Source organism: Mollisia scopiformis, assembly GCF_001500285.1.
Source record: "Mollisia scopiformis unplaced genomic scaffold LY89scaffold_1, whole genome shotgun sequence".
Classification (NCBI taxonomy): Eukaryota; Fungi; Ascomycota; class Leotiomycetes; order Helotiales; family Mollisiaceae; genus Mollisia; species Mollisia scopiformis.
This window is the reverse complement of record NW_017263581.1, coordinates 1,969,540-1,996,533: the sequence shown is the minus strand read 5'-3', so window position 1 is coordinate 1,996,533 and position 26,994 is coordinate 1,969,540. Positions and strand designations below refer to the sequence as shown.

Sequence of the window (26,994 nt, the reverse complement as noted above, 5' to 3'; positions counted from 1 at the left end):
CCAGCAGGATTACCAGCCAAAACGTCTCAAGTGAGGTACGTAAGCTATCACGTGCCATGTTTCGCTGCAGTTTCCTGCTCATCCATTCTCGAATTGTGGGGTAGTCCCCGGTGTTAACCTTCTCTTTCAAGCTTCAATAGTGGACTTGATCTATGCCGGACTTTCTCCATTTCGTTGCTCCACGAACTCAATTTTGACCTCTGACTCAAGATGCATCAAAAGTTGAAAATCACCTCCTCATGGCCAATTGGGGGTTTTCTTTTTCATCCCGGCACTTGCGATCTTCAAAACAACAATTCATCATCATAACTGATCTGATAAGTTCGGTTGAGCGCTGCCGTTGTCCGAGCACTATGTTTGATATTCAGGTCATGTTATTTTCGAAAGCTCGTCCTTATTAATTGTGGCCTTGCGAATACTTTCTGGGATTATCTTTCCACCCGAATCAAGTGCTGCTACTCAAATTGGAAAGCGAGCATCCTAACTTGGCTCAACTCGGCGCCGGTGTCGATCATCTACTCAAGCAGCTGACGACTCTTTACCTCAATTGGATATCAACTCACATCTCCAGTTGAAGATCATGTAGCAGCTCATCTGATTTTCTCCGCAATTTTCAAACTACTTCCGGTGCTTGGGTGGTGTTTTGATCTCATAGTCATCACTGAGGCTTCATTTACTCTTCTGGTATATGAAGATCCCTGAGAATAGAAGCAAGTTGGCAGACGAGACTGGTCTTTCATCGAGAGAACTTACGTATTCCATCGAGCACACTTGCGCGTCTTCAGGAGTTGATTGTTGAGACATGCATTTTGCCTCTCATTCAGATGAAAATAACAAGAGTAGTATCATGATGAGGAAGATATAAATTAGTTCTCAATCTCCAAGTTATTTTCTCAGCAGTCCACTTCCTTCTTCATTCATACACACATATTACATCCTCAACAGCTGGTCTGATAATCCAACCCTTACTTCTTAACTCTATACCGTATTATCAACCAAGCCAGTCTTCCCAATCCATCAAAATGCAGCTAAACGTTAATACTGCTTCCCTCATCCTCTTCTTCTGCAGTGCCCTGGTGGCAGGAGCTCCAATTGCTGCCAATGAGCTTGGACTTTCAGAGAGAGCTGATCTTCCTCCACCCCCTCAACCAACTTCAAACCCACCTCCCATTCCCAAGACCAACACAGTCGAGATTGAAGATCGTGCCAACAAGCCCCCTCCACCACCAAAAAATGGAAATGGACCAGCCCGTCCTCCCCCTCGCCGTAGCGAAGGAATCGAAGTAGAAGCTCGAGCAAATCCACCACCACCCCCTAGCCCGACTCCAGCTCCTCCCCCTCCCCCAACTAACAACAACAACGCCGTGAGAGCAAACCCGCCCCCTCCACCACCAAAAGGAAACGGCAACGGACCAGCTCGTCCTCCACCACGCCGTAGCGAAGACATCGAGATAGAAGCTCGAGCAAATCCACCCCCGCCGCCCCCAAGCCCGACGCCGGCTCCTCCTGCTCCTCCAAAGAACAACAACGCCGTGAGAGCAAACCCGCCCCCGCCGCCACCAAGCCCGACTCCGGCTCCTCCTGCTCAGGTAAGGTATCCCCAGAAACAGGGCCTGGAAAGAAGAGAGATGCTAATTTAGCGGTGTTGTCTATAGGGAGGAAATAATGGTAACACTAATGGCGCTGCAGGAGGAAGATCTTGAGGAGGATGAATGAATGCTGGGCATCGAGGACTCGTGTATCAGATGAGTAAAGAGGATATCAATGGAATTGATTAAACCCCTCAAAAATATCTCGTGTCACTTTCCAAACACTTAGACAGACAGACTCTCCCCTTTAATTTCTCTGTGATCCATCCATCGTCCATCTTCAGACACCCCCCCTCGTAACTCCTGATAAAACACGTATAATAGCACACAACACAACGCAACGCAACTCAACCTCCCTTCCGTTGCTCTACCCACCTCCTATACGTACACTCACTTCATTCACTAGCTAGCTAGATATTGAAGGAAACCTCGAGCCTGTCTGCTGTCCGAACTTGATCTGTCTCCATCTAAGCCCCCAACATGATAGCGAGAAATGATCTCTTGGTGCAAATATAATCTCTCAGCACAAATACATTCATTCTCTCACAGGCCGCAAACAATAAGTACAAGAGGGTTGGTTCTTCATTTAAATAAGCCAGCCATATTGGAACTGAAAACGGTAGCAAAGAGAAAGATAATGAGGATAGAGTATGTTGGCACGAGACAGTGAGGAATTGCACACATGGTCTAAGGTATAGAGATGCAGAAGAAGAAAAATAGCGAGGAGAGTAGCACTAGCCACCTACCTCTATTCTGATCACAAAAGCCACTCTACTCTACCGTTCACATAACCTCACTTCACTCCCCATGTCAAACATCTCGAACATCACAACACACACAATCAAAAAATTCGGCAAATATGCCCTCCATTTATCTATGCATATTCCCTCTTCGCTCTTCCCACCCCTTTCCATCCCATTCCCCTCTCCCTCTGCATACTCCACCGACCCCCTCCGTCACTCATCTGAATCTACAATGCAAGCAAACCATTCCAGTCCAGTCCAGTCACAAACCGAACCAACGAACGGCAAAAGAAAAAAGAAGAAGAAATGTTTCCCCTGACGCCAAACGCATTGCAGAATATTCATTTGTATCCTTTACTTTCCATGTTACCACGCGCACACACTACGCTGAATTACTGCGCAACGGTCGTCTCCCGCAACCCACTCGGACCCTTCTGTCCTCTCCTACCCAACAGTGTTGCTCCATCGAGATTAAGTTCAAAAGCGCCCTTTCGATTCCGGACCTGTTGCTTCGCTGCAGCTGTTACGGCCGCGCTGTGTTGGCCGTAGCCCTTTTGTTGCGGGACTCTGGCTGCTGCTGCGGCGTTCAGGTTTGTGTTTCGTAATCCTTGCTCTACTTGATGGACATCCGCATCTCTGGCCTTGGGGACCTTGGATGGGACGCCGATATCTTCTTCGTATTCTTCTTCCTCAGCCATGTCGTCGTCGTCGATAGGGTTGAGTCCGTTGACTGCGGCTGCGCCTCGGTAACCTGGGTTGAAATTCTTGCGGCGCTTGGCTTCTTCTTCTTGTCTGTGGACTGCGTAACCGACATCAAAGACCTCACGTAGGTTGACGGCACCTGGACTTCGGAAATCCATTCGCTTGCCTGCACCTGGTGACTCGAGAAGTGTGGGATCGAATGCCTTGAGTTGACCACCTCCTAATTGTCTTTGTCGTTCAACAGCTGGCGTAGCGAGTGGTGGTGCGTCCAGAGCAGCATATGTTGGCTCTTCGGTACCCCTGATCCATGGATGATCTAAGAATTGTCTGATGGTATATCGCTTGGCAGGGTCGACGGTAAGTAAGTGTGAGACAAGATCCTGAGCTGGTTTGGAAATATCGTCCCACCATGGCGACAAGAAAGTGTATTGACCTCGTGCAACCTTCTCAGTAAGAACCTGGATACTCTCATCGTAGAAAGGTGGGAAACCGCAAAGTAACGTGTACAACACACATCCCAATGCCCACATGTCGACGCTTTTCGAGTAACGTTCATCCTTGACAATTTCCGGTGCAGTGTAACCAACAGTTCCACAAGGCGTCATAGTCTGATTGTCCCACACTACCTTACTCAGACCAAAATCAGCGATCTTGATCTTTCCAATACCTCCAGCTCCAATACCCTTAACGAATTCTCCCTCGTCAACCTTGTCCTCATCTTCGGGAGCTTTAGGCTTTGGGTGCTTCGAAGGCATGAAAGGAATTGGCGAGAATAATAAGTTTTCAGGCTTGATATCTCTACAATGACGTCAGTAAACTGCTTGTTGTGAAACATGTGGCGAACGTGCCTGTGAACGACACCCTTCTCTTCATGCAGATACTCTAATGCTTCTGCAACTTGAGTAATGACGTGTCGTGATAGATCCTCGCTGAAATACGTGAGACGAACGATTTGGTGGAACAATTCCCCTCCCGGTGCCAACTCTAATATGATGTAGTAGTATTGCCTCGACTCGGAGAAATCAACCAGCTTGACAATATTAGGATGATCCAGTTGACGCATAATCTGAACCTCCTTCAAGATGTTTGCCCTCTGTAGCAGAAATCAGTGACTGTAAGTAGCAACAACCCAAACATGGTTGATCATGACTGTTTTGCAAAATACAAAGAAAAGTTAATGCGCACCTCAACAACCTTCGGTTGCTTTTTGAAGTCCGGATGAAGGTGAGCATCGCCCTAACGTCACCCACGGATGTTGGCAAGGGTTTCCAAGAAATAAGAACGAACTCGCGAACTCGAATCAAGAAAAACCAAGGAAAGGGGCGCTGTCGTGCCTATTACTTACCTGCTGAGAGTTCATCTCGAACTTTCGCACGACTTTGATGGCCACCTCTCCAGCCGTACCCTCGATATCCTTTGCCCGATAGACATTGCTAAAAGCGCCGTCACCCATCTTCTCGATCAACTGCCATCGTTCCAGACCTGGGTATCTTGGGAGTTTTCCTTTGCTTTCGTTCTCTTCTGCCACTATCCGCGCAATCTCTTCTTTGTCAACAGCCTTGCCAGTCTTCTTCTGCTTCTGTTCTGCTGCGTGCGCAGCCGCATTCCCAGCTTGCGCGCCTCGGTTTCGATTGTCGCCGTCAGCCATGGAGTATGCGTCGCCGTGCGGTACCTGGTGAGCTTGGTGGGCGATCATGTTCGGGTCGGTGTTGGCGTAATGATTTGCGTCTTGTCGTGGGGCATTATCGTGAGCTCGTGCTTGGTGGTGTTGATGAACATTAACAGGCGAGACATGCGTAGTGGGATCGTCATTAGGTGTCTGCTTTGCTCCTTTTCCTATAATGTGCATCTGGGTCAGCAATGTTGAGGAGATTGGATGGCGGGGTAATGGTATGAGGGGAGTGCGAACCGTGACGGATCAGATTCTTTATCTGCTGCGACAGAGACATCATTAGAATACAGTTTTTGAGGAGATAGATATCTCAAAAGCCGTTGGAGAATATGCGTGTGAGACGAAAGGGCAAGGAACGTTTCAGCGAGTGGAAAGAAGCGTTCCAGAGGGGGGGAGAGCAAAAAGACGTAAGCAGCAGCAGCAGGGACTGGGGAAAGAGGTAGCGTGCAGGAAGAATCGAGAGAGGGAAGTGATCGTCGAAAAGATAATCGACGATGAGGGATGGGTTGGAGGGAGATCAGATGAGCCAGCAGGCGAGAAGAGTGTGTGAGTGTGTATGATCTTTTTGTTATCAATCACACTTTTCTTCGTCTTCGGAGTTTGTACTGAAGGTAAGGTAGAGAGTTGTTCGGGAATGGAACACTGGTAATGCTAGCAGACAAGCGCACGCATCATTTTCCATTATCAAGCAAGTACTAGTAACTGGAAGCCCCGGCCACGGCGGCGTCGTGGGGCTGGCCTTAGCGGGCAAACGAGGACAACTCGACGTCATCAACCCGGCAGCTTAGCGCAAGAGACCCGAGAATCGCCCAAAAATGACGACGAACCTCTGACCTCTGACCTCTGACACTTCTTCCTCGCTCTCCCTTCGTCATGGGCTGAACATGCTTGACGGGCCAAACGACTGACAATAATGATCCGCTGCGAGGACCTTGCGTGCGTGCGTGCGTGCATGCGAGCGGAAGAGTCAAGGGCCAGGATAGGAGACGACAGTGAGTGCATTGGATGGGCGAGGGAGATGAGCCGCGAAATCAAGATCAGAGACCGAGCAAGCAAAGCAAGTAGTATTGCCAACCCCATGTCTCTCTTTCTCTCTCCTCATGTCTCACTTCCAAGCAAAAGCCCGGCACCGCGACGCACATTTCAAGTCTCTCTCCACAGGCCGAGTGCTTGCTTGTTCCTCGTCCCGCGAGTCAACCGTCAAATTGATATCGCTTGATATGAAGGCATACCAGGGTCCTGAGAGGGACATGTACCTGCACCCTGATGACTACACAGCAGTCGGACAATTTCTACACATTCCTCTCTCCTCTGTACAACAAACTCAACGGCAGCATCAAAAGTACGAAATAAAAAGGGACACTCACGGTCGGCCACAAATTCATCTTGCGTACTGTACAGTACCTCCTTTTCCTCAATGTCCTCAGCCAGATACCTCCTCCAATCCCTTGTCAACCGTGAACCTTATTTCTCCCGGGGTCTGCAGTGCCAATCCGGTTGTAGCACGCCAGAATGACGCTCGTTCGACTTATCAAAGTACCAGGGTCGTCGTTCGTGGTCAGGGGATCTCAACCCAACGACCTCGATTTGTTCCAGGATCCTCGAAGAAACGAATTAAAAATAGATAAAAAGTAAATGGGTAAAATATAGTGGTGGTACAATCACGTTATAGCAGTATTATCTTGCCAGGAAATGATATTCTGAACGAGAAGAATACAGCAAGACCACGTCGACGACGCCGCCATTTGAGAGTCTCGGGACAAAAGAGAGGGTTTGAATAGAGAGGAAAGAGGAGGAGAGATGGGGAACTGGGAGATTTATTATGATTGTGACTCTAGCTACTTAGTGATGTATGAACAAATGATTTCTATACTAACACAGAGAAGGAATCGTCACTTCAGTATTCTTTGGGACCTAAGTGATCTCTCCACAATCTAGAACTTCCATCACAACACAACAACATTCACATCAGTGAGAGACAAACATTCAGAAAGTGAGGTACATGGTAGATATTTTGATACCATTGATACAGAAGTGAAGGCAAGATTGGCGGGTTCTCACAGTGAAGATCTTTAGCACTACGTTTCAGGTGCCATGATCTGCAGTCCGCCCATCGTCACTTTACCTACTTGCTCCAAGCCATGCGCAGCCCGAAGTTTGACACTGACTCCAGATCAAGGCAGAGACAGAGGGAAAGCCACAAATAGGTACAGCACTCGTATCTTCCAGCACTCCGTACATACATACATACATACATACCTTCCTTGGAAAAACGCAACAAGCCTCTTCGAAGCAATCCAGGCACAGAATCACAAACACCTCCCTCCCTCTCAAATCACCTCCAAATCACCAACACTCAAACCCCACAAACCCACCATCCATACATCAATCTCCAACACCTCATCCTCGTCGCATCCCCTCGTAGATCCCCCCAATCTACGTCATACATCACATCGCCCTCCCTCACTCATCTCCACGAAATCAAGGGGTCCTGCAACATGACGCAAACTCGCAGGTCGCTCCTAAGTGGGTACAGTATCTCTCTAGAACGGTAAATGATCACCCCCCTACCTACCTACCTACCTGCCTGCCCTCACGTGTGTGTGGAGGAGTTCTAGAACTCAGGAATAAGCTAGAGATCGATGAGCTCGTGTGATGTTAAATTTGGGGGTGAAAGAATACTTAAGATGTCATATTGCGGAGCTAGGTTTCCGAGGGCAGCGCGCCTGGCGGGAACTTAGGTAGGTACGCGCTCGTGCGTCTTTTCCTTTTCGAGTAGTGTGCCCGGAAAAATATTTCTTAAAGGCTCCCCGATGATGTGGACGTAGGGGAGATTTCGGTCTGGGCAGTGCTTGGTCTTGGGTTTTATTGGGATAAGTCTTTCGACCGTCATGGTGTCCGGGAGGCTCGGGTCCCAGAGTTGAGGTCGGATGTTGAGGGAGGGAGGGAGGGAGAGTTTGGTTCCGGGTTTCGGGAGGGGGATTTTCTCCGGGAGATGGAGGGAAGTTGGTAGATGTATTTCTATGAATGCAAGTTAGTGAAGATAGTCCGCTGTTCGAAGAGATAGAGTATACTGAGTTAGGAGGTGCAAATTTGAGGAATGATCTGGGGAAGGTGGTGGTTTTGAGTTAAATGTAGTGCTACAGCTACACAGCTGGTTGGTACAAAGCATCAAGCTTTAGATGTGTTTAGTTTTGTAACGCAGCATTGACACAAATGATACTTCTTGAATCTGCTGCTAACGCTAGAAGAAACTAAGAAGAAAACATGAGTATTCGATTCAGATAGGGAGATGAAAGCAATATTCCTTGTTGAATACAACGAGGTGAAGGTCGAGTTGCTCGGGGACTTCGACCCAAAGAAGAAAAAACTCGAAAGGCAGTGAGCCAATACGCATGAATTCCCATTTTCCTAAGAAGCAAACATCTACCGTTGCTATTTTCGAGGGTGTGAAGGCACCATGGCCTGGCGAAGAAACTATTATAAAAAGAGACCGAACAATGATCGAAAACATAGATTCATATTGTAGTGGATGAAGCAAGAAATTGGAGGCGCGGGAAATGTGCATCTGAGAGACTGCGTTTTAGTAGTATATATGCCTAGAATGTATGCTAAGGTGTGTAATAGAATGTAGGAGTAGGAATAGAAAATATATCTGTATTGATGGTTGAACTTTCTGTCCACCAATAGTGTTGCTAAGAACTCGAACTGAGAACTTGCCCAGTCTTCTTTTGCTCTAGAGTAAGTTTATAGCTAATTGGAAACTTGGATAAAGAGTTGTCAGAACTAATGAGTTCGTGTGATATGGAACGAGGATTTCTACTCCAAAGCTCATAGCTCCAGGAGCTTGAGTGTTAGGTTTGACTTAGAATAATCAAAAGAGTGTACCCATGTGGGTATGCAAGTCGGACACGTGCGACGTGCAACAAAATCTGGTCCCAATATCTAGTATTTTTGCCCCTGCTTGGATTATTAGTCAAATCTGACCGCTAGGATGAAGTATGCACAGTTGATGGTTGTGGTTGACCACTAAGTCTTGTACACGCTTAGAATTCTGTACGGGGAAGCATAGTAAAGAGGCTGTATTCTCTGTGTGATATCTTGATAGTTACCCCTGAAAAAGACATGCATACATGCATCCAGCAGAACGCCATAAACCACACGCTGAAAACTCATCAAAGCACACCCGCTCTAGCCATCTCCCCACCACCATCCTCCAAGATCTCCGACATAGGGGCCTTACCCCTACCAATCCCACCCTCTCCAACGCCCATTCGCCTCGCTACGTATCGCTGTGCTACTACGCCTACACTCAAGCTCAAGATCTCTTCGACCCATTCGGAAACCCATTCTCGGGGGTCAACACCACCGCTCTCGATGATCTCGGCGATCTCCTCCGGGAGATAGGGGTTATAGTTGTGGCCTTCGTTTCCAAAGAAGCTTGTCTTTTGACTTGGCGATGTTGGGGATGCGGGAGTGAGTGGAGAAGGGGCATCTAGCCATCTGATCCATTTTGCTGGGATCGATTGCGAGAGAGTATAGAAAGTAATGGTGTGAACGGGATCATGTAGATAAATGGCAAAAGAAACCAATTCATCTGGCTTCGCTTTCTCCTCGACTACACTTCCTTCTTCCTTCTCTTGAGTTGGTCCTTGGAAGAGATCTTCTGGGGCATCATGAGAGATAGCTTGGACGGCCAAGAAAATATCACTGCTGCGAACAGGATTTGACTCGCTCAAGTTTTCTGTCGCTCGCTGGGCAGCGAGTTCAAGCCCACCATGGGAGGCGAAGTATTCGGTAGAGTATGCTTCAGCGCTAACTCGAACCAGCTTTGTTCCCTCGACGAGACCCTTGACAGCACCGAGGTCTCGATGTTCATTGCTTTGGCGCCACCAGGGGCCATCACTCCAACCTGCGCTTCCTCCGGAGTAGCCAGCATCGGAATTGCGTCGTGCGGCTGATTCATGTCCTCGTTGAATGACTAACAAGTCACCTCCCTCGACTTGCGCCATCACCCGGGAGAATGTTGAGTATATGAGGGGATCAAGAGAAGGATATCCAATGAAGTCATGGGTGATGTGAATCTGTAGGCGTTCATGAGAGGAGATGGGAGGAGCGAGAGTATGTAGGATATTGGTAAACGTAGGAAGAGCTCTTGATCGGAGGCCATCACCTTACAGGATTAGCATGTGAGACAATATCATGACACGCTATCTTACCCAGTCCTCGAAGTGCGCCAACATTTCCTTTGACTTGTTCAGCCCATCGCTTCGCCTCCTCATTCTGTTGAATCTCCTTTACAGCTGCCTCGGCAGTCTTGACGGCAGCACTTGCTGTTGCGAAGATGCCTCCCCACCAGCCACCTGAAGCTGCTGGAGTCTCGGCAGGTTGCGCAACTGGAGCCTTTCTCTCTGCTTCTTGGAGTTCACTGCTTGTCGCAGAAGGGGTGAAGCTTGTATGAAATGATCGGGTACTGTCTACCGACTTTCTGGCAGTCGAGGCTTTCTCCTCACTGTTTCGCGAGGAAGCTGGTGGAGGTGTTCCAGTGGTGGTACGCTTCACTTGCTGGATTCGAGGAGTATGTGGCCTACTCGTGGGTTGCGCACCAAGATTCTCCAACTCTGCAAGAAGGTCTTGCTCTGTTTGGGAGGTCGTTGTCTTTGTTGACTTCGAAGCTCCCTTGGGTGGAGCTTGGGTGGAGCTATCATCCTCACCAATACCTTCCAGTAATTTGTTCAATTCATCGTCAGTCGGGGCAGCTTTGGTCTTCTTTGTAGCCATCTTCAGGCACGAGGTGGCGAGAAATGGTCACTAGTATTGTCGTTGTTGTAGAATCATCAATATCACTGTATGATGTGAAGTCTTGCTATTGACGTTGTCTGCATCGATTGTTTCGGACTTAGTGCGGTTTCTGATTGGTCGGGCTAGTTCGGCCTTAGCCACACCTGAAAGAGGCGCTGCTTGAAAACTGTCACTGACAGTGAATCTGAATATCACGACAATGCCAACAAAATTTTCGCACTCCTAGCTATTGTGCTTCATAATTTGAACTTCGATCACCCGTCTCTTTCTCACAAACCGGATGTCAACCTTTTCGCCCGTTTTCGAACTTCAGATCTTGTCAACAGTCCTTTCTTACCAAACTCCGTCGTGAGACACCCGAGAAGTATTCTGCAATCAATTGATCAAGCGCGAAACAACTTCCTAACTTCTTTCAACGTCCTGAATTGACTGAGAAAGTCGTTGTCGATTTCTTCCATCATGGGGAGAACCAAAGGCGTGCCCAGCCAATGGGCTCCTGTCAATACACTGGAAGATCAGCTGGCCTCTGCTGGGTTGCCGACTTCTTGGGAAAGGACTTCTAAATCCCCGTACCCTCGATCCTGTAAATCCTGCCGCGCTGATCTTTCGAATCTGAACGCCAAGGTAAGTTGCTTATAAATTGCATCTTGTGTTGAGCGCCATTCTGATCTCTTGCAGCAACAGCAACAGCATCATGCCGATTGTATGCTCGGCACTGCTCCTGATCAATTCGATACACCAAATCGTCCGTACAAATGCCCGTACTGTCATGCTGATATTACCAACATGACCGTTCAAGTAAGTTACGCTCTGTTTACTCGTTCTGTTTCGCGACCTTCTGACCAGCTGCAGGAACAGCACCGGCATCTTGACAACTGCATGCCCAGCACTGCTCGCAACGGATTTACACCCCGTATTTCTTACAATTGCACGTTCTGTCATACTGACCTTAAAGACATGAGCGTTCGGGTATGTCACTCTTTGTTTACTCGTTCTGTTTCGCGCCCTTCTGACCCTCTACAGGAACAACGAGAGCATATGTCAGATTGTGTGCCTAGCACTGCTCGCAACGGAGACACGCCCCGCGCTATCTACAATTGCACATTCTGTCATACAGATCTTGCAAACATGAGCATCGAGGTAAGTCGCTAATTACTTGTTATGTTGCGGGCCATTCTTACCCGTTACAGGATCGACGAGAGCATATGTCAGCTTGTCTGCCAAGCACTGCGCCCAATCACTTTGCGCCCCGAGAGATTCAAGAAGAAGATTCTTTCATAGTTTGTCTCCCCTGTCAATTTCTCTACCTTCCTTTTTACTGCCCAAATTTTCATTCTAACTACTTGCAGGGAACTCGTCACCACGTGCCATCTACAATGTCAGGCTCTTTGGAGATTCCTAGTGAAGCTGCCACCAATGCCTCTATCCATCAAGGCACAGGTGAAGAATCTCTAGATTCTTCCAGCAGATTGACAAGTCCGCCGGAATCGCCAGTCATTGCTGCGCTCAGCGAAAGAGGCTTTGTTGCTGACCCTGAAATGGACGACGACGAGCTAGACGTGTATGACGATACAATTGCCAACGACGAGAATGCCGGAAATGGCAGTCAGTCCTCAGGAATCACCCCATACGTACAAAATGAGCTGGAATACTACGATTTTGATGAGATAACCGAAACCCCAGCTGCTGAGCATATGGAGCGTGAGCCTTCGGAATTTCCTCAAGAATCTCAAGATCCACAAACAAGAAGCGCCTCGGATGGTTCTGAAGCACCAGAAACCAAGGATGTCGGCAAGGCTCATACGAATGAGTCGGATGCAGACCTCCTTCGCCCACAAAATCCCAAAGTGAAGCATTACGGGTTTCCAAAATTGACGGAGTTCGAAGACTTCGAACAATACCTGGCGAATCCTGAGGAAATGAGTCTTGAGATGCTGTTCCGTCGGACTGCAAACGTGTCAAAATCATTGCTAGCCTACCAAAAAGAGTTCAAGGCTACCGAACAAGTAGTCAAGGATTTTGCCAAGAGCAAGATCCCAAACAAGCAGAAAGAAATGGAGGAGAAGGCACGCCTTGAAGCAGAGAAAGAGGCAGAGCGGTGGAGACTCTACAATCTGTACTATCCCAATCTCCAAGCTCTCTTGGAGGCCTCTCCGGCAAGTGAGAATGCAACTGCTGGGACACCAGAAGATGAGGCTGCTGAGGCCAATGACGATGAAGCTGCCGAGCCAAACGAAGACGACGCCGCTGCGACGGCTGATGAAGGTGGCAATGGAGCTGAGACTGATGTTGGAGAAGCTGTCGTAGTCACTTCCAACTCAAGGAAGCCTCAGTATCGAGCACGAGCAATCCGCGATAAAGCAGAGGAGCTGCTCAAGGGTTACCCTGAAGAGCCTGAAGCTTCAGCAAAACTCCTGGCAACTCTCTTCACCGGGAAGACCTTGGCTGAAATGATTGCCCGAAAGAACGGAGTTAATGCACCACCAAAGGGCGCTGCAGCCAAGAGTCAACTGGATCTGATCGATGTGCCTTATCCAAATCTCGACCAGACGGAGAGAGCATTCTATGCGACCAGACAAAAGAGACCTATTGAGGAGGATCTTGAAATGTTCGAACTCCGAAAGATGGCAGATGTCTACGGTCTTCCGCTTAAGCCTGGTAATAGTGTCAAAGCTGCCACGGTTGAATTGCGAGATCGAAATGCTGTCGAAGACACTGAGGCAGTTGAAGATCCGAACGGTCGCCCGAAGCGCAATCGGAATAAACCCACTACCTATGAGACAGAGCAGAGTGTGTCTCAAGGAGAATCCTCTGAAGAACTACCGGCAAAGCGAAGAAGAATACAGACACAAGCAACGACCACCAATGGATCTCCTGCTCGTGCTCGCACTGCAACGGAGACTCGTGATGGTTCACCAGCCCCAAGAACCTTCGCCTCTGGCAAGCGTATCGGTCGCCCTCCTGGATCTAAGACCAAAATCAAGCCTGAAAAATCGAAGTTGCAGCAATCACATTTGCCACCCAAGTCACCGTCCGAGAGTGAGACACCAATTCCAGATGGGGCCCAGTCACATACCCAAGATCTCCCAGCCAATGAAGAAGCTCAATTGCAAGAAGCCGCTCAATTCCTTGTCAAGAAGACAGCTAAGGGTAAGGATGTCATTATTCCACCCAAGAAGGGGCAGCATGGCGGTGCTCGCACAAAGAAGGCCAAGCCTGAGGTCGAGGAACCAGTCAAGCCTGCCCGAGGAGTACGTGGAAAGAAGCAACCAGAAGCAGCTCCAGCTAAGCCACGAAAAGGTGGTAGAGCTAAGAAGGAGGTTACTCAAAAGACAGGTTTGCCAAATGTTGACGAGCATGAGGTTGTTCAGTCTACTGAGCAAGATGATGAATCTCGTTTCGCATCTGCTTCAACGTCACGACCAACAACGTCCTCATCAGGGGCAACTGTTACGACTCTAGGAAGCCGACGTGCTACTCGTCAAAGTACTCGTGAGCAATCCAAAGTCAATACGGAACAAGCTGCTGCGAATGAAGCATCGGCAAACCAATCTGCTCCAGCCAAGGGAAAGGCCAAGCGTAAGAGAGGAGCCAACGAGCCCCAAATTGTCGAACCTGAGCAGCAACAAGTTGCTATTGTAGCTCCGCCCGCGAAGAAGCGTAGAACCAAGGAGCAAGAGGAGAGCCCTGTTGATGTCGCAGTTGCTAATGGAGAAGCTTCTGCTCCTACCTCTAGTCGACAAAAGCGTAAGCGCGCACCCACTCTTACACAAGATTCTATTCAGGTCGCCCTTCCGGATCCAGTCGAAGACGAGGAGGAGAGCACACCGCCGGCACCAAAGCGACGCAAGGGAGGTAAAGCTGCTGCGACTCAGCCATCGGCTTCTGACCCACATGGCATTTACGAGAGCACGCCTCCACCAACAAAGGCCCCCAAGGCAGGTGGTCGACGTAAGAAGGTTGTTGCGAAGCCTTCTAACATCATCGTCCTCCCTGTCAATCCGGTTCTGCCTAGCGATACTAAGAAAGATGCCGAGAGTATGCCTGCACCTCCAAAGATCCGTATCAAAACCGGGAAGAGCAAGGCGCTCAAGCAATCATCCACGGAGTCAGAGTATGTCAGCGGTGATGGCGAAGAGACCAGCCGAAAGACCCGCAAGGCTCGCCCTATCACCAGACGCAAGAATGGCAAGCGAACTATCGCTGAAGTAGACAGTGATGATGAGACTAGCGAACCAGCTCCCAAGAAGAGAGTAGGACGCAAGACTAAGACCAATGTGGCCACAGAGCCAGAAACTGATATTAATGAGCTTACAACCGATGGGGAGGTTGCATTGGCTGTCAAGAGAACCCCGGGTCGTCAAGCAAAGGCTAAGGCTAGCAAGCAAGCCGAGGATGGTGATGATGAAGGCGATGACCCGGCACCACCTAAGAAGAGAGTAGGACGAAAGGCTAAGGCTGCTCCCATCCAAGAGCCAGACTATGAGATGGAGGATGATGAGACTGAGGCAGAGGGAGTTGCCAAGGCAGGTTCGCGTCGACCATCAAAGGCCAAGGCTGGGAAGAAGGGTAAGAGCGTCGATGGTAAGTGATTCAGTGATGCTCTATTCGAAACGATACTAACTACTCAGAAGATGGAAAGCTCAGTGAAACTGAATTAAATGCAAAGGAGCAAAAGCGATTGAAGCTCTCCATTGCAACCAAGCTACGATGGGCTTCTGGCAAGATGGTTGGTCCAATGCAAAAGCGTCAAGCTACCAACGAAGCCAAGAAGGCTGCGCGACTGGCTGCCAAGAACGGTACTCAAGATAGTGCTGCACCCATCCAACCCGCCACCATCGCAGGACTCAGCACCACTATTGCATCAGCTCCTCCTCCAGCTACCGCATCCGCATCAAAACCCGCCCCTGCTCCGCTCACCATCTCGGCATCCTCTTCTGCTACTAGACAAAGTGGCCGTAAGCGCAAGCCTACCAGCCGTGCTATGATGGGTCTTGACGGTGCAGACGATTCGGACGACGAGGATGATGATGATGATCGGCCCGAATTCAGATCAGAGTACGATACCTTCCAAGCTTTGAGCTCCCCTGGTACTCCAGCTCTGGGAAAGCGTAAACCCTCCTACTTTGTTCCTCCTTCTGCCCTAGTCGACACCTCCGGCGACGACGGCGATGATTCTTACTAGATTCTGCATGGTGGTTTGTACATATGGGGTTCCGGGAGTGATGATGGAGATGTCTTTAGGGATGAAGCATTGATGGCGCCTGGCGTTTCTATTTTTCTTCGTTCTGGCGGGGCATGGCATGTATGAGATTGGAGAGAGAGAGATTGGCACCTTTTGATCATCTATCTATCTTCTGGATGGATGTAAGACGTGGCGCCTCAGTCTCTTCTCTCATTGTTGGTTTATGGGCATTTGGTTTTCACATGGAGATGCGATTTTACCTCCATTTTTGTCATAGCATCAGAAGTCTTCGAACTTCTGCTTCGTCTTCTCGGCCGGATCTGAAGATCTACTTCTTGGTCGGTGCGTCCTATACTCATCTTCGGGTGGGTAGGGTTGATGCCTTACTTTGAGGAGGAGGTGGGATGGTTTGGGTGATTGATGGACTTGGTGGTTGGTTGGAGATGGAGGTGGTTTTCACATGGAGATGATATACTTCCTCCAATTTTTATCATTGCATCAGAGGCGTTGAGCTTCTTCTTGGTCTTCTTAGAGGACTGGGTGCGTCATAGAACACATTGCTTGCTTGCTTGCATTGCTAATTAAATCACTGGTAGATAATTCGTTGCTGACTGTTACATTGTGAGACTGTGACTTTTCACTTGATTCGCAATTTACTGATAGAACTGGAGAGTTGGTCAATACATATATTTGAAGAGTTGTCATTTTTTGGTATCTGTATATCCTTCTTCTGAATGCCAACCAGATCCATCACCAATTTCAACTCTTTTCAAGCAAAACAAAAGAAACACGCTGAACAACCAAACCAACACACCCCTTAAGCAAATCCGTAGCTCTCTCACTCTCCAACCTACGGCCCAGTAACAACATACCACACCAGCACCACCGCATTATACAACAACGTCGCCACACTCCTCGTCTTCTGATTCTCCAAAATAACCCCCGCCCACCTCTCCTCCGCAAAAAGCTGCTCAAACACCTCCCTCGGCACCCTCCCCTTCGGCAACGCCGCCGTATTAATACTCCCCGCAATATTCAACACCCGCACAAACCACAACTTCAGCGGCAACTTCGGCGCCCCAATCGCCTTCTGCTCTCTATCCCTCCGCTTGAAACTCTTGGCGAGGCTCTTGAGTGTGATGGGGCCCCCGTCCGCGTCGTCGAGGATCGCGGCTAGCATGTCGGGCTGGAAGGTGTAGTTGTCGCCTTGCCAGAGGTCGTGCCGCGTGAAGGAGTTGTCGTGCTCGATGACGTTGTGGCGGCGCGTGTCGGCGAGGTCGAAGGTTTTGTCTTTGCGGAGGAGGGGTTTGAGGGCGTTGGTTAGGGAGGTGGCGAGAAGGGGGGTCATGTGGAGGCCGTTCTTGAGGGCGGTTTCTACTTGGGCTAAGGTGAGGTTTTTGCCGTCGCGGGGGCTGGATGGGAGGTTAGTTTGATAGAGGAGGGGAGGGAGGGTGAGGTACAGGTAGCCTTGGTTTGCGAGGGCGTTGAGGCCGGGGCAAGGACCGCGGTCGTCGGGGTTGCCTTTGATGTAGACATGGTCTTCGTTTTCTTCGGAGGCGGGAGCTACTACTCCTTTGCTGTGGCTGGAAGAGAAGATACTCTTCACGATGCTGATCAACGTCAAATACATGGTTGCAAGCTTGGAATCAGCTCCCAAGAAAGGGTATAAATCTTCGGGATGCTGGCGATGCGGAAGAACGACGAACTAGCAGTACAGCGAAGCAAGATATCAATCGCCAAATCGACTGAACAGGAGAGAAGAACAAGAAAGGTAGAAATAAAGTTAAAGCAGATCCCCACTTCATATTCTACGAGAACGGGACCAGCCTTACGCCCTGCAAGGTAGCTGTCATCTCTACCCATACACCGCTGTGGCCGGTTATACCGTGCGCCACGACTTGATGGTGCAGATTGCCGGTACGACCAGAGACATACAACTCCAATTACTGATGACCAGGGCTGAACTGGCACCTGGAACACGTTCATTTAGACATTCCACAACATCCAATTAGGAGAGTGCTGGTCGTTACACAGTCAACTTGCTGACCATCTGGAATGAGGTGTCAGCAGAGCTGAAAGCCACTATGCAGTGATACACATGAGAGCAAGGGAGTTCAGCCAGCCATTTGGGGGATCTAGCCAATGACAGCTTTGAGGATAAGCTGAATGTCTCAAGATTGAAGATTGCTTGTGAAAATGGAAGAAAATAGAAGAAGGAAATTGGAAGAAGAGGTTCAAGCCCCCTTGCTCTGAAGTTGATGGCCCCTGACTAAGCAGTCAAGCCAATGCCAGACGTGCATCACAGTCCCGCAATGTATGAAACATCGTGACACTTGACAGCGACACTCATTGACTTTGAGGTTGCGTTAAAGTATATCAATATTTCATTAACTAGCGCTCTTTGTCTCAAAAGTCTTTCAATTCGTCAAACCTTAATAATCTAGACAACAACCCCACCTTCCCCAGAAAAGATAAGGGAAACCAGGTCACTATCTACCCCTCACTCCCGTCACAACCAAATTATCCAGCCCAACCTTACAACATCTCCAAACATGCAATTCTCTTCTCTCTTCAATTCCTCACCCCATCCAAAGCTCCCACCATGACGAACAACGTCTCCGTCGGCCCCGAAAGCCATCAATGGACCTACACCCCCTCAACAAAAACCTACACCCTCTCCTCCTCCTCCTCTCCCACCCTCACAATCCCCACCACCGAAGGCGCACCCTCAACAAACATTACCATCGCGCCTGAGAAAACAGCATTAATCGTCGTCGACATGCAGAATTTCTTCCTGGATTCGAAATGCATGGACCATCCCAACGGCTTGAAAGCCGTGCAGCCTACTATCGCTGTCATCGAGAAATGTCGGGAAGTTGGGATAAAGGTTTGTTTCTCTTCAAATCTACTTCAGAGAAAAAGGGAGAGGAAGATGTTGATGTGGTCAAATAGGTAATATGGCTCAACTGGGGCCTCACAGACCAAGACATGGAAACCCTCCCCGCAGGCGTAGCTCGCGGGTTCATGAAAGATATTCTACTCCCCTCTTCTTCCTCGTCCTCGAAAATCCGCTCCTACACGGGCCTGGGCTCTGATCTCGGAGACGGGAAAGGGAAGTGTCTCTTCGCGGGCTCTTGGAACGCGGATATATACCCACCGCTGAAAGATATGGTCAAGGAGGAAGATCTCCATTGTGCGAAGAATAGGATGAGTGGGATGTGGTCGGAGGAGCAACCGTTGTATAAGACGCTGAAGGGAAAGGGCGTGGAAAGTGTTTTGTTTGCGGGGGTTAATACGGATCAGTGTGTGGGGGGCACGCTGGTGGATGCGTATAATAAGGGGTGGGATTGTGTGCTGGTGGATGATTGTTGTGGGACGACGACGACGGGGGGTGGGAGGGAGGTTTTTTGTTATAATATTGCTGTGAGTATTTTGTTTATGTTTTGGGGATTTTCTGGGGAGAGATATATGTTATGTCTTGGAGAATTACTGACAGGAAATGCTGAGTAGACATCGTATGGCTTTGTAACCGATAGCAAGAGTTTCGTTGCCGCGAAGGTGGGGTGAGCTAGCACACGAACTACACATGGAATACGAGACATGAGTGGATATGGTTGATTAGTGAGGTACCAAGGACTTGGTATTGGTATTGGTATCTTTCTATCGTATCTTGATCTCGTATACACATGTCTTGTGAGGACATTGCTTGTGTGTGAAGCCTCCAAAAAAATTCAGAGTCCGGCCGGACATCCGTGTGGGCTGATATGTACAAATCCCTCATGACCACATCATCTTGGTTCCTGTTCTAAGCCTTCTGATGGTATCCGAGCGAATCCGACGAATTGCTGACGAGAAAAAGATTTCGTATCTCGTTGCTTGTGGTCTGTGTTTTACAACTTATCTGTTGTGTGTAAACCCGGCCCCAGAACTCCTTGCTATCCAAATGCAGAATGCTGTTATCATGTCGCGTTTATTGATTCGTGTGTTCGTTGCCCGTACGCCTGCGTTCGTTCTGGGTCGAGTGGTCTCTTATCCTCCTTGTACGTTCACATCTCCTTTGCAGACTCCGTAACTGCAGCATGCGCTCGGGTCTAATATTCCCTGGAGTACGAGATCGCGTGTTCTCTGTTTCTTGTTAGCAAAGGCAATAGAAGCAGAAAGAAGAGTAACGTACATCTGTGCATGGTACAGGTGTTGCTGTGATAAGAGAAAACGTGCTGAGAAGCACAAGAGAAATCGAAAGGAATTGACTTGAGAACCGCATTGTGCCCGCTTATCGTCGATGTTTGTGTGTACAACTATAGAATACTTTCGAAGAATATATAGCGTCTAGAAGGACCCGTGTTCTGCGTTCGCGCCGCCGATAGATAGATGTATGATGTCTTCGCTGTCTCAAAACCGTCACAGCAGCCTCTTGGCTAATAACGAGAGTACGTTTTGTTCTTTCCGGATCGAGAAACGAGTGACGATTCGAAACTTCAAAGCAGCAGCAAATAGATGTGAAATATGTTCGGGGTATATATGCGGAGGGAAAAACAATGAATATGGAAACGCAGATAGAGAGGGATTGAAGGAATCTTATACTAGGTACCTAGGCATCAGACAAGCCACCCGATCGACTTGCATCGGACAAGTGACGAACCACGTATTCGGCGGGACTTACCTACCAGAGACAGAGAGCGGATGGATGAGCGAGAACGATGACTGGATCTTTTCCTGCAACACGAAGACACAACACGAATGGTAGGAAGACAGGAATTGCCCGAAGAAGCATCCGCACCAGAAACGAAGCGGTGCGAACGAACGAACGGTGTGTCAGCCAGCCGCGTTGGACCCTGCCACCACGAATCGCATAATTGGTCTGATGGGGTTTAGTGCGTGACGCCACACCGGGACTCGAGATAAGAATAGAATATAAGTGGCTGTGCGCTACGAACTTAACTCTAATAACGCAAGCATCTCGTCTTTTGGCTTGGAAATTTTCTTTGGAATAATTCGGACAAGGCGAAGTGACGTTGCAATGCCATAGGGCTGGACTGGACGTGACACCGGCTGTTCAGATACCGGTCTAAGTGAGGCTGGCTAGGTGATGCAATTTTTGAAGCAGCTTTGTAGAGTAGTTGTGTTTTGTTCGAACCTGCTGAGGAGTGTCAGCAAGATGACGGATTTGTAGATCTGTCTACTGGGGTCCGATGCTTTGTGAGGACGTCATGGGGATCCGGAGGATTTTCTGACTGTGGTTGTTTCTGCGTTGTGCTTGCGTGGTGATGGAGGCGTTTCGGAGTTCAATGTGGGATCCACGTGATCGTTTGATGGGGAATTTTCTGGGACTTCGTGGACTTGAAACTTGAGAGTGAGTGATATGATTTGAAGTACGTCGTGGAGCTCTTCTGTCCTTCATTATATTTCTTTATCCAAAAACCAAAAGACGAGATGGAAATATGTCCAGTCACGTGCTATACATGGACTTTGAGTTCACCTTCGAATCAAAATTGGAGGCATTCGTACAAGGTGTCAAAAGTCTATAGACCACTTGATAGCTTTTATCGCTCGGAGCATTATTACGTACAGCAGTTTTGTTGATAAATTCTAGATTTTCTGTTGTAGATATTGAAATTCCCTTTTGAGTCTTTGCTTCTGGTATTAATCTGCGTATAGAATGATATCAAGAAAAGTTTTTGTTAAGATATCTTAGCTTAGCGCAGAGTTTAAATTTGTTAGCGACCTGCTGCGATGTGCAACAAAGTTCTAGCGGAAATGTGTGAATGACCTGGCCAAGTAAAGACATTCTCAATGGGTTGACGGCATTTTCTCGGAATCCTGCAATTCTGGGATGAAGATCATTTTTGGTTATTGGATACTGCCTCGTCGCGTTTTTGCGATTTTGGAGATCACATTCGGAACCCTACATATCAGGGTCCAGTGCCCACACACACCCTGCTTCCATGCTCGGAAATGATGTGGCTTTTGTTTGCTTGCAGCATCTGAAACAATAGCATCAAGCCCAAGAGGGCGGGGAAATTCTTCTGTTTGCTTACTTGTCATATTTTACACAGCTTCCAAAGTCACATACTGATGTCTCATATTGAGAGGAGAATATACTCGGGTTCAACCCAAGACTTTCGAAGCCGTGGCTTGTAACTTCTGACTTGTCGTTCTCTTCTCGATCAGTATCTGACAAGTATGCAGAGCCTCATGCACACACCCATTCTGGTTAACATCTGACACGAGGATGTATGATTCACGGGAACGTGCCTTATCGCCGGGCTTGATGATGACGAGGTGAGCAAGATACCTGGCGGGAGTATACATAGAACCCAAGTAATTGAGGCATTTCTAGAACGTCCGTTTGCTGTCTTCCCCACACGCACTCTTTTCCCCTCTACTCTCAAAAGTCTACATAACACGCACCTTCCTTCCCTCCCTAAATCTCCTCAGGTCATCCACAACATCACCCTCCTCATCTTCCCTCAACAAATCAAACTCCTCCTACTCCATCTTGAACATCTGCCCGAAACCCACGCACCCGCCAAAATGTCCCCAAAATCCGACATGATCAAGAACGATGCCTCGCGCATCCAATCCTCTCAGATACCTCCGGCCCATTCTCCATATTCCAAGATCAAGACTGATATCACAGGCCTCCAACGGACGCGACATGTCCTCCAGCGGCTTCGCTGCTCGTGCTCAAGGCGCTGGTGATCGTAACGTTAATGCGGCCGGCGGATCGTCTGGTACTGGTGCTGCAAAGGGTGTTTGTGGTCTACAAGATAAGGGCGGAAATGGTGGAATTCAGGGCGGTGGTGCTGGTGTTAAGAAGTGAGGGCATTGGGAGACGGATTGTTTTGAAAGAGGAGGTTCTGTGAGAGGATGTGGGGGTTTGGCAGGACATGAATTTTTGGGAAGAGAGGGACTTGTGAGAGAATAGGATAACAAACTTATTACGCTCTTTTGGGAACTTGGTCGAGGCAATGAATTCTTTGCACTCGATATTTGCAAGGTTTATGTTTTGCATGTGATGACTTGATTTCTGAAATGTTTGAAAGTTCCTTTGGTCTTCTTTGCTTGGTTAACCTTCTGAATTCCGTTAGGCAGTGTTGTTTAAAACCCTCGATTATATGAGAGCCTCTAAATAAAAGGAGATCTAAAGTCATACTTATCGTGTCTTCGAATGGCTTGCTGAACGCAAGTCGAAGTCTCGACTTGTTCGTTGTGCTCCAGAATTCTTGAGTTGTTGCTAAGGATGTGTCAAAGAGTTAGCATGAGGAAAGACAATGCATTGATGGGGCTACTTACTGCTTGCTTGATGCAAGACCAGTGTGGTAGATGACAAGAGAGGGAGGTGGGCGAGCTTGATGATTTGCAACTCACTTTAAGTTCTGGGGATGGAAGGAACATTTTTTCTAATTTCTCTCATGGGCGTGGATATTAATGATGAAATGGCTAGTATTATGTGCCTGATATGGATATTAAAAGTGAAAATAACCATCTCCTCAATTGAAGCTTTATTTACATCGCGCTTTCCCCCCTCCTCGCTAAACTCCTCGCTTAAATCACAACGCTCCCCCAAAAAAATCCTGATATCAAAACTCAATAGCCGCTCCCAAAAAATAGGAAAAACAAGCAAAAACTCAGACCTAACCACCGAAGTGAGTAGGTCGTAGAAAACTTGCTCGGTGTCGGGTGCAGTTTTTGAAGTCGCGATTCGTTCGTTCGTATGCGGGCCAGGCGATTTTATCCCTTTTCCTCCTCTTAGCATCACAATTGTCCTGAAATGGAGACCCCAACCACTATGCCATGTGAGCTTATGGCATGGAAGTGCTTATTTGATATTATTAGGGGGTTAGGGTAGGCGAGGCTGAGGATGAATAGATTGAGCTAGCGAGTTTTGTTGATTTGTTGACTTATTAGCTTGGGATGGGGATGGGGAAATGAATTTCTGATGTGCATTCTTTCGTTCTGTTTGTTATTCTAGAGTTCGATGCTTACTTTATGCCAACGTGCTTTTGATGTAGAAGCAGAAAGGCCTTTATTACAATTTTTATTTCCGTTTTCGGCGATTGCACCACACTTGAATACATTCTTGTATAAGAGCTGATAATGACACACGTACCATGAACACCATAATCACAATGTAGAAAGATCTTGGCAGGGATGTAAAGGAACAGAGTCCTTAAGAATTCTATTTGCTTTTCTCTTGTCATCAGACATTTTCATCTCCATCAACCCAACCTCAAAGGCCTCGATGAAATGGCCACAGCCCCCTTCAACTTGCTAAACCTGCGTATTGACGATTCATGCCAAAGCAATGCACTCAATCTCAATCGGCACTCCCTTCGGCAACTGATAAACAGCAACACAGCTCCTGGCCGGCTTATGGGTGAAGAACTTCTCATACGTAGCATTCATCTCCGCGAAATTATCCATAGTAGTCAAGAACACGTTGACCTTGACGACCTTCTCGATACCAGAGCCAGCGGCTTTCAATACGGCGGTCAGATTCTGGATGCAGAGCTCGGTCATGGCGGAGATGTTTGAGGATTCGAGTGTTAGGATCTTGCCGGCACTGTCACAGGGAATTTGGCCGGAGCAGTAGATTGTGGAGGGTGTGGCGATGGCTTGAGACTGTTTGGTGTTAGTGAGTGTGAGGGTGTTGAAATGATTGTATGAAGGTGGGATAGTGAGGGGAGATGTACATAAGGTCCTGCTGCTGTGAAACTTGTTAGCTATATTTGATCAGAAAGTAAAAGATATGGAGCTTACGAAAAGCAGCATCCTTGGTATAAACGGGCTTGAAGTCTGCCATTGTGAAACTTGTCGTAATGTGTTGAAATTTGTGTTTACTGCAAAAATGGGATGAGATGGAAGGTTTCAAGTTTGTTTGTAGTCAAGTGAAGCGATTTCGGGAAGGTGGGGTTGGCGGGGGTTGTTGTTGCTGCCTCAGGCCTACTTCCGAGGCAGTTTTGACGAAGCTATTTCAACGACATCTCATGAACTCGAATCCCCAGATCTCCACCACTACAACACCTTTTCGAGCCTGGACACGCCCCTGAGATCTCTCACCCGATATGAGCCCCGAATGCCCGGTCGGAGGAAATGCGCAGGCCTTACAGCGCTCATCGCTCCCTCGCTGCACGATATAGCACTGCTTTAGTAGCGAATCTGCGTGCAGCGCGCTGGCCGACAGGTATTGATCTCGACATCTTTGCGTACGTCTCAAGGACGCCCGCTGAGCAAGCTTGGATCATACGATAGAAAGAGTTTCATTCTGGTCTATTGAAGAGGATTTGAAGATATTCCCAAAGTTTTACGACTGCTACAAGGATGAATATTTTCCCCCAGTCTCTCTCGTCTCCGCCCCGTCACCATTCCCGGACCAAACACCAGCATTTCAGCAAAATGGAAAGAGGATCGACCAAAACCTACGAAAAACAGCAAACATCATCGTCACTTCATCTTCCATCTTAATTTAGATATCCATGCATCTCTAGATAAGCTAAACGGTCGGCTTGTATCTGTGCCATCGCAGCCTGAACTGTTATTTCGTCTATCAGCAATGCGTCGCTCACTAAGTTCTGGACTTCGGCAATCTCACGATTGATGTCCATCTGGTTCATGTCTAGGTTTGCATTTCTGGTCGCATCTGGCCGATGGGACATACAATCCTGATTTCTATGGCCCACATCACAATGGCAAAAGTATCGGCCACCAATCTCTTGCAAATCTGGAGTTGGCAATCTCGCCGGTCTTGGTGTTGGTGGTGGCTGCACCCATCGGCGCTCTGGCGGATCTGGGACAGCCGGTGGAACACGTGCAAATGCCATTGATCTCTTCTTCGAGCTTTCTTGTCCTGAATGCTTCGGATCCCTTCTGGCTCCGGTGTTTGCAGGAGCCGTAGCTACTGCCGGCTTCTCCCGATGATGCACAGCCTTGTGGGATTGATCTGTGGTGACGCTCGACTGGGACTGATGCCTGGTAGACTGGGCAGCCTTTCCCTGACTTGGTACACTCGGCTGTGGTCGATGCGTGGCCATCTTGGTCGCAGTATTCGCTGAAGTGGGGTGTCTCTGGCTATGTGTCGAGCTTTCTCCGGCTTTCTTTGGTGCATGAGTCTGTTGAGATTGGATTTTGGAAGATTGACTTGTTGTCGGAGCATAGACTTTGCCCTGGTGATGAGTCGAGGTACGAGTCGTGATTGGATTACTCTGTCCATGATTCGAATGAGCATGGCCACTTGACCCGGCAGCTTTCGGGGGTGGAGGAGGATTCCGGTCCGCAAGCCGATTGACACTCTGTGATTGCGAGTCCAGAGCACTCCATGATGTTTTGGAGAATGGGTGCGGACTGGGACTGCGATAGCTCGAGCCCTGGGACGTCAGTGATTTTCCTCCATTCTGGAGCTTCGCTCTTTGAGCAGCCATGACTTTTTCTGCTGTTGCGGTTTTCTTGTTTGGAGCAAGCGCCGGCGTTCTAGGTTGCATTTTATACTCGTTGTCTTTTGCTGAAGCGTCCCAGTGGACCCTTTTCTTCTGACGCCTGCTCTTTGGATTGAGGAGAGCAGATTTGAACGACATAGTCGTTGTCTTCTTCCTGGAAGTAGAGACCGGCTCTGGCATATCGAGTGTTGATGAAGCGGTCTCTCGCTTGAGCAGCCGTCACAAGTGTGAGGCTGAAGTGGGAGTCGTGAAAAAGAGGTTAGAAAGAAATGTTATCTTTTCTGGGTTGATATCTGTGTTTGTTGATGATAGAATGGATAGTATTGATGGTTGGTAGTGATGGAACATGCAACGTGGATGAGATGTTGATGAATGTTGGGCTCAGGTGGGTGCCTTGGCCGGTATCAATCACAGAATCAAGCGATACGAGCAATCGAGGGTACCCGATATGGCCTACGTATGGAAGTCCACCCAGGAGTACGATGAGGCTCAAATGAATTGAAACGAGTTTGATGATGACTGGAGTGATGATTCCGATGAACGAGGATAAGGAAGAGGAGTGTGGAAGAAAGTTGGTGTGGATGGGGGGAGTCGCAGCTTTTAAGGTGCGGAGGCTCGGGGTCGACCAATCAGATGGAGAGAAATTTCTACGGCCCTGCATGTCCCTCCTCCAAAGCAGCTTAGCGACATGTCATCACTCTCCCTACACAAATGAGGCAGACCCTTGACAACTCATTCATACTGTCCATCCCATCCGTTCTGCAATTCCAAGAACGCAAATGCATAATGGCAGAGGTGGGTTGGAACTGGTCCGTGCACACTGCGAGAAGTTGATATCAATCTGGTTCCACAAGCCAGGACGTTG

The 26,994-nt window shown here is 48.5% G+C and overlaps 10 protein-coding genes across 10 annotated transcripts; 4 read left to right on the top strand and 6 right to left on the bottom strand.

Annotated features, from left to right (window-relative positions):
• Positions 1 to 714: 714 nt before the first annotated feature.
• Positions 715 to 1,716, top strand: LY89DRAFT_745281 (uncharacterized protein; the record flags this gene model as incomplete). The annotated part of the gene is made up of 2 exons (XM_018221057.1): positions 715 to 1,589; positions 1,690 to 1,716. The coding sequence occupies exons 1-2, from the start codon at positions 1,023 to 1,025 to the stop codon at positions 1,714 to 1,716; spliced, it is 594 nt and encodes a 197-aa protein (XP_018078766.1). The 5' UTR covers positions 715 to 1,022.
• Positions 1,717 to 2,687: 971 nt separating this feature from the next.
• Positions 2,688 to 5,131, bottom strand: LY89DRAFT_22146 (calcium/calmodulin-dependent protein kinase-like protein). Its single transcript, XM_018205944.1, has 5 exons — positions 4,944 to 5,131; positions 4,380 to 4,870; positions 4,220 to 4,270; positions 3,883 to 4,127; positions 2,688 to 3,832 (listed from the first exon to the last, which is right to left on the bottom strand). Exons 1-5 carry the CDS (start codon positions 4,984 to 4,986, stop codon positions 2,725 to 2,727), a joined length of 1,938 nt encoding a protein of 645 aa, XP_018078765.1. The 5' UTR covers positions 4,987 to 5,131; the 3' UTR covers positions 2,688 to 2,724.
• Positions 5,132 to 8,784: 3,653 nt separating this feature from the next.
• Positions 8,785 to 10,574, bottom strand: LY89DRAFT_605033 (uncharacterized protein). Its single transcript, XM_018210378.1, has 2 exons — positions 9,926 to 10,574; positions 8,785 to 9,879 (listed from the first exon to the last, which is right to left on the bottom strand). Exons 1-2 carry the CDS (start codon positions 10,485 to 10,487, stop codon positions 8,882 to 8,884), a joined length of 1,560 nt encoding a protein of 519 aa, XP_018078764.1. The 5' UTR covers positions 10,488 to 10,574; the 3' UTR covers positions 8,785 to 8,881.
• Positions 10,575 to 10,967: 393 nt separating this feature from the next.
• LY89DRAFT_727436 (uncharacterized protein) lies at positions 10,968 to 15,693 on the top strand (the record flags this gene model as incomplete). Its single annotated transcript, XM_018219151.1, has 7 exons — positions 10,968 to 11,132; positions 11,187 to 11,306; positions 11,361 to 11,477; positions 11,532 to 11,648; positions 11,699 to 11,788; positions 11,858 to 15,092; positions 15,143 to 15,693. 7 exons carry the CDS (start codon positions 10,968 to 10,970, stop codon positions 15,691 to 15,693), a joined length of 4,395 nt encoding a protein of 1,464 aa, XP_018078763.1.
• A 675-nt stretch (positions 15,694 to 16,368) lies between these two features.
• On the bottom strand, positions 16,369 to 17,631 carry LY89DRAFT_679560 (Cloroperoxidase). Its single transcript, XM_018213893.1, has 2 exons — positions 17,154 to 17,631; positions 16,369 to 17,105 (listed from the first exon to the last, which is right to left on the bottom strand). Exons 1-2 carry the CDS (start codon positions 17,321 to 17,323, stop codon positions 16,544 to 16,546), a joined length of 732 nt encoding a protein of 243 aa, XP_018078762.1. The 5' UTR covers positions 17,324 to 17,631; the 3' UTR covers positions 16,369 to 16,543.
• A 799-nt stretch (positions 17,632 to 18,430) lies between these two features.
• LY89DRAFT_563580 (Isochorismatase hydrolase) lies at positions 18,431 to 19,248 on the top strand (the record flags this gene model as incomplete). Its single annotated transcript, XM_018208499.1, has 3 exons — positions 18,431 to 18,580; positions 18,646 to 19,116; positions 19,204 to 19,248. Coding segments are annotated over 3 exons (666 nt in total), but the record flags the coding sequence as incomplete, so codon positions are not given.
• A 474-nt stretch (positions 19,249 to 19,722) lies between these two features.
• LY89DRAFT_572138 (uncharacterized protein) lies at positions 19,723 to 19,957 on the bottom strand (the record flags this gene model as incomplete). The annotated part of the gene is made up of 2 exons (XM_018208625.1): positions 19,723 to 19,818; positions 19,868 to 19,957. The coding sequence occupies 2 exons, from the start codon at positions 19,955 to 19,957 to the stop codon at positions 19,723 to 19,725; spliced, it is 186 nt and encodes a 61-aa protein (XP_018078760.1).
• Positions 19,958 to 22,212: 2,255 nt separating this feature from the next.
• On the top strand, positions 22,213 to 22,570 carry LY89DRAFT_22039 (uncharacterized protein). Its single transcript, XM_018205939.1, has one exon. The coding sequence runs from the start codon at positions 22,259 to 22,261 to the stop codon at positions 22,514 to 22,516; it is 258 nt and encodes an 85-aa protein (XP_018078759.1). The 5' UTR covers positions 22,213 to 22,258; the 3' UTR covers positions 22,517 to 22,570.
• Positions 22,571 to 23,840: 1,270 nt separating this feature from the next.
• Positions 23,841 to 24,571, bottom strand: LY89DRAFT_679557 (YjgF-like protein). Its single transcript, XM_018213892.1, has 3 exons — positions 24,457 to 24,571; positions 24,390 to 24,403; positions 23,841 to 24,318 (listed from the first exon to the last, which is right to left on the bottom strand). The coding sequence occupies exons 1-3, from the start codon at positions 24,497 to 24,499 to the stop codon at positions 23,989 to 23,991; spliced, it is 387 nt and encodes a 128-aa protein (XP_018078758.1). The 5' UTR covers positions 24,500 to 24,571; the 3' UTR covers positions 23,841 to 23,988.
• Positions 24,572 to 25,052: 481 nt separating this feature from the next.
• On the bottom strand, positions 25,053 to 26,475 carry LY89DRAFT_22031 (uncharacterized protein). Its single transcript, XM_018205936.1, has 2 exons — positions 25,289 to 26,475; positions 25,053 to 25,228 (listed from the first exon to the last, which is right to left on the bottom strand). The coding sequence occupies exons 1-2, from the start codon at positions 26,307 to 26,309 to the stop codon at positions 25,158 to 25,160; spliced, it is 1,092 nt and encodes a 363-aa protein (XP_018078757.1). The 5' UTR covers positions 26,310 to 26,475; the 3' UTR covers positions 25,053 to 25,157.
• Between the last annotated feature and the right edge of the window lie 519 nt (positions 26,476 to 26,994).